This window comes from Bidens hawaiensis, unplaced genomic scaffold, assembly GCF_021521415.1.
Source record: "Bidens hawaiensis isolate Kalapana, Puna unplaced genomic scaffold, B.hawaiensis_p1.1 tig00026864_1, whole genome shotgun sequence".
NCBI classification, from domain to species: Eukaryota; Viridiplantae; Streptophyta; class Magnoliopsida; order Asterales; family Asteraceae; genus Bidens; species Bidens hawaiensis.
This window is the reverse complement of record NW_027494333.1, coordinates 133,588-143,621: the sequence shown is the minus strand read 5'-3', so window position 1 is coordinate 143,621 and position 10,034 is coordinate 133,588. Positions and strand designations below refer to the sequence as shown.

Genomic DNA, 10,034 nt, shown 5'->3' with positions numbered 1-10,034 from the left:
TGTATTCGAAGCTAAAATCAAATTTTATTTTAATTGTGGTTAATTTATGTATTTGAAGTAAAAATCAAAGTTTTTTTTTATTGTGGTTAATCTATGCATTATCTGACTTGTGTAAGCGATTAGGTTTAGTGTGAAGCGGTTGGTAACGGTTTGGTTGCAGTTTTTTTTAGGTTTTAGTTACTGTTAGATCGGAGTGGTTGCTATTGGTTTTGGTGGATTAGGTTTTAGAATAGAACTTGAGTCTGTTTTGGTGGTGGATAGTATGTGTATTTGGAGTCAAAATTAGTATATATATTTTTTCTTGTTGTTGACTTATTTGATGTTATGATTAGGTTTTGGTGTGATCTAATTTGAGTTTATTTTTGGTGGTGGATAGTTTATGTATCTGATCTGCGTGTGTTGTGTAACTGATTAGATTTAGTGCGAAGCGGTTGGTATTGATTTTGGTTGCAGTTTTTTAGGTTTAAGTTACTGTAGATCGGAGTGGTTGTTATTGGTTTTAGTGGATTAGGTTATAGGATAGAATTTGAGTCTAGTTTGGTGGTGGATAATATATGTGTTTGTAGTCATAGTTATTGGATGATGCTATGGTTAAGGTTTTTGTGTGATATAGTTTGAGTTTAACTGGGGGTGAATAATCTATGTATTTGAAGAAAAATTTAAAGTTTTCATTTATTTATTTTTATTTTTTTTATTGTGGTTGATCTATTTGATGATGTTATGATTTTGGTGTTCATTTGAGGACATAATCCAAGTCTGTATGGTGGTGGATATTTTGTATACCTGGACTCCTGGACTCAAAAGCAATTTTTTTTCTCATTGTTGTTGACCTATTTGATGATGTTATAGTTTTTTATGACTAAGGTTTTGGTGTCCATTTAAGGACAGAATTTAAGTCTATTTGGTGGTGGATGATCTATGTATTTGGAGTCAAAATCAATGTTTTTTTTCATTGTGGCTGACCTATATGATGATGTTATGATTTTGTATTGCTATGATTTGGTGTCGATTGGTTACTTACATAAGAAGCAGGTGTGTGCTTGTTTGATATGATGACAATCTTATTATTATTATTATTATTATTATTATTATTATTATTATTTTTATTCAGATCTAAGCTAAACTCATTTTACTTGCATAAGAAGTTGGTGTATGCTTGTTTGATATGATGATATTGTTTTGTTTTTTATTCAGATCTAAGCTAAACCTGTTTTACTGATATGTGCTGGTAGCCAGTTATTTCATTATATTTTTGCCTATGCTCCTTATGCATGTTTATAGAAATTTATTGAACTAGTTGATCTGTGCTCGTGTCCCGACATGCTTTATGTTCTGAAAGAGGTCAATACTTGTTTCAAGCATTAAAGTCATACTTTATGTGTGGTTTATGTTTCTTTCAAGCATCAAATTCAGTTCTTTATGTTTGATTTCAGATCATCTTACTTTTTGATCTTATGGTGATACAGTTCTCTCAAAGGAGTGTTATTGAAAAGTTATGGCATTGGAAATTACTCAAATTCTGTTGAGTGCACAATCGGTTGATGGATCTGTTCGTAAGCATGCTGAAGAAAGTTTAAACCAATTTCAAGAGCAAAATTATTCGGGATATCTACTCTCTCTATCTGCAGAACTTGCTAATGATGATAAGCCTGTTGACAGTCGTAAATTAGCTGGTTTGGTTCTAAAAAACGCATTGGATGCAAAAGAGCAGCACAGAAGATATGAACTGATACAAAGATGGTTATCACTAGATGTTGGTATCAAGTCACAAATCAAATCATACCTGCTGCAGACACTCACATCTACTGTTTCTGAGGCACGCTCTACTGCATCCCAGGTTATTGCTAAGATTGCTGGCATTGAATTGCCACAAAAACAATGGCCCGAGCTCATTGGTTCTCTTTTGTCAAGTATTCACCAAGTTCCGCCTCATGTGAAGCAAGCTACTTTAGAAACACTTGGTTATTTATGTGAAGAGGTTTCACCAGATGCTGTTGAACAAGATCATGTGAATAAAATACTCACGGCTGTTGTTCAAGGTATGAATGCAAGTGAGGCAAACAATGATGTGAGGCTTGCTGCAACAAGAGCTTTGTATAATGCTCTTGGTTTTGCTCAAGCAAATTTCACTAATGATATGGAGCGTGATTATATTATGAGAGTTGTTTGTGAAGCAACACTCTCGCCAGAAGTGAAAATTCGACAAGCTGCTTTTGAGTGTTTAGTTTCTATTTCATCAAGCTATTATGAGAAGTTGGGTCCTTACATGCAAGATATCTTTAATATTACTGCTAAAGCTGTAAAAGAAGATGAAGAGCCAGTAGCATTACAAGCTATTGAATTCTGGAGCTCGATTTGTGATGAGGAAATAGATATATTGGAAGAATATGGTGGTGATTTCTCTACTGCTGTTTCTGATATACCTTGTTTTTACTTTATAAAACAAGCTCTTCCTGCACTTGTACCCATGCTTCTAGAAACTTTACTGAAGCAAGAAGAAGACCAGGATCAAGATGAGGGTGCATGGAATCTAGCGATGGCTGGTGGCACGTGTCTTGGTTTGGTGGCTCGAACTGTTGGAAATGATATTGTTCCACTTGTTATGCCTTTCATTGAAGAAAATATTACCAAAGCTGATTGGAGGCAAAGAGAAGCTGCTACTTACGCGTTTGGCTCCATTCTGGAAGGCCCGTCACCAAACCAGTTAGTTCCACTCGTAAACGTTGCTCTCAACTTCATGTTGACCGCTTTGACTAAGGATCCTAACAGCCATGTGAAAGACACCACTGCTTGGACTCTTGGAAGAATATTCGAGTTTCTTCATGGCTCAACTATGGAGACACCAATCGTTACTTCAGCAAATTGCCAGCAGATTATCACTGTTCTTTTACATAGCATGAAAGATGCACCGAATGTGGCCGAGAAAGCTTGTGGGGCCCTCTATTTTCTCGCATTAGGGTTTGACGACATTGGCCCGTCATCTCCTTTGACTCCATTTTTTCAAGAAATTGTTCAATCTCTTTTGACTGTTACTCACAGAGAAGATGCTGGAGAATCCAGATTAAGAACTGCTGCTTATGAAACATTAAACGAAGTTGTGAGGTGTTCAACTGATGAAACAGTTCCCATGGTGCTACAGTTAGTACCTATTATCATGACGGAACTCCACAAAACACTTGAAGAACAAAAACTTTCTTCTGATGAAAGAGAAAAACAAAACGAGCTGCAAGGGTTGCTGTGTGGGTGCTTGCAGGTGTTCATTCAGAAACTTGCAGCATCATCAGATGCAACAAAGTACGGTTTCATGCAACATGCAGATCAGATCATGAGCCTTTTCCTTAGGGTTTTTGCATGCCGAAGTGCCACTGTTCATGAAGAAGCCATGCTTGCTATTGGAGCTCTTGCTTATGCAACAGGGCCTGATTTTGCAAAATACATGCCAGATTTTTACAAGTATTTGGAATTGGGTCTACAAAACTTTGAAGAATATCAGGTGTGTGCGGTTACTGTAGGTGTGGTGGGTGACATCTGCAGGGCACTTGAAGAAAAAGTGTTGCCATGGTGTGACGGGATCATGACTCAACTTCTTAAAGATTTATCAAGCAATCAGTTGCATCGATCTGTTAAGCCTCCAATATTTTCATGTTTTGGTGATATATCACTTGCCATTGGTGATAATTTTGAGAAGTATTTGATGTATGCTATGCCTATGCTTCAAAGTGCTGCTGAGCTGTCTTCACATACTTCTGGTGCTGATGATGATATTATCGAGTACACCAATCTTTTGAGAAATGGTATATTGGAGGCTTATTCTGGAATCTTCCAGGGTTTTAAGAACTCGCCTAAAACTCAGCTGCTGATTCCATATGCTCCACATATTCTCCAGTTTCTGGATCTGATTTATATGGAGAAAGACATGTGAGGTTCTTCTTATAAGTCGTTTCTTTGTGTAACTTTTACTGAACTGTAACTAATGATTTTGTGTTAATGTTTCAGGGATGAAGTGGTGATGAAAACTGCAATTGGTGTTCTTGGAGATTTAGCTGATACACTTGGAACTAATGCGGGGTCTCTGATTCAACAGTCTCTTTCAAGCAAAGAGTTTCTGAACGAGTGTTTGTCTTCGGATGATCATTTGATTAAGGAATCTGCTGAGTGGGCCAAGCTGGCTATCAGTCGGGCCATTTCTGTTTAAGGCTCGGTACAGAACTACACTCTTTTTTTCCTTTTTCATTTAGAAGTCCCTGTATGCATTTGGTCGAGTCGGGGTCAGGTCAAGGTCCATGGTTGCATTCAACGGTCGGTCAGGTCTGTTCGGGTCAAGTCAAGCTGGTATCTAGTAGCTTTTGTCACCAGGGGCAAATTGGCAATTTCATGGGTTTGGAAAAAACCGGTGGTGACATGTCACAAAGAGCATAGTGGCTTTGGTTGTCGGGGTATAGGTAACAAAAACACATCATGCTTGCTGTTTTTCATTCGGGTCGGTTTGGGAGGAGAAGGGGGTTTTTTGGGGGGGGGGGGGTTAGCACACATATCAGGAACACATTGCATTTCGCATCATACATTTTTTTTTCTTTTTCATTCCATTCATACCATCTTTTTAAAATCTAAAATTCTTAGGGTGTCAGTTTTGAGTCTTGCATTAGTCGGCATCATGTGGTCGGTCACATACGTTCAGGAAGTTAAAAGAGTTTTTGCATTGTCGTTAGGTTTTGTATTTGAAGTTGTTGAAATACAATGGATTCATGAAAGAAATCATCTTTGTTTTTCTATTTTGATGGTTGGTCTGTCTAAAAAGGTTGAAGCATATATGTTTTGAAATGTGTAAATCCTATTTTGTGATTCCCAAATTGTAGTAAAAATGGCATTTTTATAAAAAAAAATGTCACAGCTTGTGATGAAAGGTGTGTGGGAATAGGATTTTGATGGTTGGTTGTTACTTGATAGGAGACGGGATTACTTTTTTGTAATTTTGGAATCAGACATATTTTTATTTATTTTGCTATCAAGTGAAACATAACAACCACTTATGGATTTGTGTGAATGCCAAACTTTATATGTATTGAATTTTTTTCTTCATTTCTCATTTTGCTGTATATTTTGGGCTCTGGTGTATATTTATTTTGCTATCCGACTATGTTTTGTGGTTTCAAAAAGGGAAATGATTTAACTGAAAATGCAATTATTATATAATCTTTTTTTATTTAATATTACCCTCCGTTTGGTAACTAGTTAGCGCCTGATAGGGGTTATTCCATTTTAGGTCGCGTGTGAAGTAAACAAAATAATTTGTGAATAAGGTGGCAGGGCCGCCGGCCCGCTACACACAGTCTCCAGTTAGGTTAGAACACATTTTCATCTTACCGAAAACAAGGCGGTTGAAGTTTATCTCGCTGAAAATGTGTCGAGTTGAAACAAGTTTTCTATCTTTTTAAAAACCTCTCAAAGGTGTTCACAATAAGATATGCTTTGTATGATGGACAACAAAAACTTGTTAAATCAAACAAAATAAGAAATTTATTATCCTGTTCAATGTTTTAAATCATCTATCAATTGTCTACAAAAATAATGAAAATTTAATTATCAACCCATGCTATGTTCTTTCTTATTACAGGAATAATTTTAATCAACGACAGAAATATTCGTTGGTAATCTAACAGTACAATTCGTTGGCATTGCTCTTCCGAAATCCATAATCACTAAATAGAAACAATATAAAAAACTAGTGCTATACCTTGCGCGTTGTGCAGGAAAGGTTGGTAAATCCGGGCGATGATAAACTTAAACGTTGTCGGTCCCGGGCGTTGAGGTGGTAAGTTAACACAAATTCAGTCGGTTTCGGTTAAATGTGTTATGATACCGGAACTAAAACCAAAAATAAAACAAAAGCATATAAAATTTGAGGTGGATCAATTGAGTGGCATCAGTCGGTAACACTCTAGCATTGGGAAGATCTGAGCATTACCGATCCCAGAAGTTGAGGCGGTGAGTCTATGCAAATTCGGTTGATTTCCGTCGCATTGGTTACGGTACCGAAACTAAAACAAATCGTAGTGAGTCTACACGAATTCGTTCGGTTTCCGTTATGTTTGTCACGGTACCGGAGCTAAAACAAAAGATAACAAATTTTTTTTTACAAAATTCAAGGACTAATGCGGTGCCGTCAAGTGGTCCAATCGGCACTTAGCGGCACCAAAGTTTGTAATTGTTATATATAATAATAATAATTATAACTTAAATGGTAAATTATTATTGTTTCCTTAAGGGTAATGTAGATTTGCTGCGTATTACTTTAGCCAACATTTGGTCTCCCCTTTAGGAGTTTTTGTTTAATATTTTAATTATTTTACCATTTTAATAAAATTAGGTTTAATTTTCATAATATTAAAATAAAAGTGTTTTGTGCTGTGCTGTCCTCCTCTTCCTAGTGCTACTGCTTCCACTACTTGCAGTGTTTTTCATCATTTACCAAAATTATAAAAAACTTTGCCTTTTAATTTATCAAATAAAATCCAATCCCATAAATGTTATAATGTAACATTGATGAAGAAAGTACCACTTAATATTAGAGAGGAAAAAACACGAGAAAATGACAAGTCGGCATTTGAAATTTACAAAAGAGTGAAATGTTTTTTTCGCCCCTATAGTTTGTCTAAATCTGTGGTTTTAGTCAAATCGTTTCAAATTTGCGATTTTCGTCCTTGTGGTTTCATTTCACTTGCAATTAAACCCGTTAAGTCTGGTCGTTAAACCCATCAGTCCTTCACGTGAGAGGCGGTTTTGTCCTTTTCTCCCAATATACACCCCAACCTTTCGCCGGGGGGGGGGGGGGGTGCTTGGAATTAATTCAGGGGTTTATTTGGGGAGAAATGGGACAAAACTGCCCCTCACGTGAAGGAAACGCTGATGGGTTTAATGACCAGACTTAACGAGATTAGTGAATTCGTGTTTAATTGCAAGTGAAATAGAACCACAGGGACGAAAATCTCAAATTTAAAACTATTTGACTAAAACCGTAGATTTGAACAAAGCACAGAAACAAAAACCACATTTCTTTTAACAAAATAAACATCGACTTTTAGTCATTTTAAAAATAGACATTTAAACCAACTAATTAGGCAAGCCAAATCCTGCTGGATAAAATACTTTTTCTAAAAAAATTCTAACGTGAGAATAGACAAAATAGACATTAAAACTATGCAGCCAATAAAAAAGATAAATCCAAACAGCACAGTCGAGAATTAACAAATAGGAAGTGTTGGCTAGCACAACAAGGTTCACTCGGCACAAAAATACTTAGAAATTAAAATTTACAATAAGGTCTGGGAAAACAGCATATCAAAGCGACACATGTGTAAAGCCGGGGGGGGGGGTTATGTATCAGATGGCGGCAAAAATTTAGCATGTATTATCATTTCCTAATTTTAGAATCTGTAACAATCTCAAAAAGGTTGAGGTGAACTTGTCCATAGGCGGACTTGGTGTGTTAGAACTTGGCCCACCGTCCAATCCTAACTTGTAGCATAAATAACTCAATTTTCTTGTTTTAGTTTAAATGTCCATCCTTTAAAACTTCAAATCCAAGGCCTAAACCAATAAAAATATAATCCTAATATGTCAATGTTGATATTTGAAATTTTGAATGCATTATGTATTCGTGAATCAACTTCTCATATTTTGCGTCCCATCTGTATTGTGCCCCCAATACAAATTTTTTTTATATCCGCCTCTAACTTGACACAGGTGCATTAAAGCATTACACAATAATAAGTTGTATGGTACACCATTAAGTCAACTATCGTACACTATAATACATGTAAAACAAAAGAGAAGTACAAATAAAAAGTTGGTAAACATACACAAAAGCTAATATGATGTAAACAGTAAGCAACACTCACATGAGCCCAACTTCCCCTCACCACCAAAACACAAAATTAAAAAGCCCAAAAGTCAAAATCTAGATGGTGGAAGGGGGAAGCAGAAACAAAAATCTTGTATTTAATAATCAAGTTTTGAAAAAAGTATTATAACATATTAATAATCCTGAATAAGAGTGTGATTTGTATAAAAAATATATATTAAATAAGAAATAAAAATATATATGAATTAGGAGATAAAAATTTGGTAGTTAATTTATTGGTGATATCTATCCCAAACTGGTAGGTTTTTTAATAACGGTGTCGATCATGTCAGGTTGACAGGTGACGAGTTACGGGTTGATAGGCTAAAATGTGTAACCTGAACCTGACCCATGTTATTATTCGAGTTAAAAATTTCAACTCTATCCCGCACATGCATAAATATAAAAAAATTTAAAAGTGTATTTTTAAAACAAATTAGATAGATGTAATATAGAGTAAGTAAAACAAATGAAAAATATGAATATTTTTTTTTGAAAATTATTTGAAATCTTGAAAATGAATCGGAAATTGCAAGTGTATCATCAAAATAATGAAAACGGAAAAACAATGATAAAAATATAATTATAAAAGTTTTTAAGAACTTAAACCGGTTAACATGTCGAACCGTTTATACATGGGTCAATCCCGGACCAGACCTATTTTTATAACAAGTCAGCCCAAACCCGACAAACAGGTCTTTTTACTCAACCCAAAACCTGTTTCTTCTTGGTCAGGTTCAGGTCATGTTTCTGGTCGTGTCAACAGTTGTCGGCTGACCCCGTTTCCGTAGTGCAGAAAGTTAGTGTAAAAATTGATGGTACCCAAAAGATGACAAAATGCAAGCTTAGGCATGAGCTCATAATGTGACCAGAAAGCAAGTTTTGACTTATAAAAGGCAAAATATAAGCAAGCAGCATGCAAAGGGATAATAGTACCTACTGCAAGATGTCCATCCACATGCATTATCTATAGTGTATTGTTGCCTATACATTGATGTAACATAAAATAATGAAGTTGACTTCACCATTGTGCCCTCAATCTTTTAATTTTTTTATTTATATACCAAAAAGAAGATTTTATTTGTCTAAAAAGTGTAAAATTGTGTCTTAAATTTTTGGGCATGAAGTCAACAAAAAAAAATTATAATAACAATAATAATAAAACCTGTTATTATGGCGTCAATTTATTTTTTTAACAATTTTTTTTACATGGTGCCAGGGTATAACACATGCTGAAAATTTTGATACAACATGTGTTAATTTTCTTTTATAGTTTTTAGGCAAAATATTTTTATTAGCAAAACCGAAACATATGGTGTAACACAGATATTTGTTCAAAAAGTGTAAAAAGAAAATTAACACATGCATGGTGCCTTAAATGCAAGGTGCAATTTTTTTTTCATTTTTATTATTGGTTATAATGCTAGAAATCTTTTTTTTTTTGGGAGAATAAAAAGAAATTCTAAATCGTCAATAATAATAATAATATCAATATATAGTTTATATTTTTAAAATTTTGTAATTTTTACATAAATATGTGTATGCTATGTTCATAAAAACAATGATACTAATCTGTTCTCATGTTTTTAAAAGTGTTTATTATTAATTTCATGTGCATGTTATGCATAGCCTATAGGTAATACACACAACTTTCGCATAACTTTCATATGTGTAGGTTCTATATTTAAATAAAATTTTTTAATATATTTAGATTTCAATAAAGATGAGTAGACATTGCATTTCAACAATTTTCTTATATGTTAAAAACATTGAAGATTAAGAAAATGGTTTATTTTGTTATGCGTGTTCTCGCAATACATGAGCGAGAGAACCCGTTACAAATAAATTTACGTGACCCTACCAGCATAGCTTAGGTAAAACAAATGTTGTGTTGGATAAGTGACCTTCAAGATGGTTAAAAACAGAAAAATCAATGAATGTCAAATTCATTGGCAGTGCTCAACCCTTGAAAGGTTATATTACTGAAGTTGACTTAACAATATTGTGGCCTCATCTTTTGTAAATATTGCTACATGCAATCATCACTCATCATCTTATCAAAGCCACTATCTCCTCCTATTGAGTTGAAATATATATAGCCATCTTCCCATCTCCTCTCTTCCTTGCATCTTGC

The 10,034-nt window shown here is 34.7% G+C and overlaps 1 protein-coding gene across 1 annotated transcript; it reads left to right on the top strand.

Moving 5' to 3' along the window:
• Nucleotides 1-1,494: 1,494 nt before the first annotated feature.
• On the top strand, nt 1,495-4,494 carry LOC143574238 (importin subunit beta-1-like). The gene is made up of 2 exons (XM_077058906.1): nt 1,495-3,918; nt 3,997-4,494. The coding sequence occupies exons 1-2, from the start codon at nt 1,496-1,498 to the stop codon at nt 4,193-4,195; spliced, it is 2,622 nt and encodes an 873-aa protein (XP_076915021.1). The 5' UTR covers nt 1,495; the 3' UTR covers nt 4,196-4,494.
• The last annotated feature ends 5,540 nt before the right edge of the window (nt 4,495-10,034 follow it).

What these genes read in the sequence shown, in the direction of transcription:
- LOC143574238 (XM_077058906.1), top strand. Translation starts at nt 1,496, where the DNA reads ATGGCATTGGAAATTACTCAAATTCTGTTGAGTGCACAATCGGTTGAT. An exon ending in ATTTATATGGAGAAAGACAT is followed by an intron (nt 3,919 to 3,996) that starts GTGAGGTTCTTC and finishes TTAATGTTTCAG; the next exon opens with GGATGAAGTGGTGATGAAAA.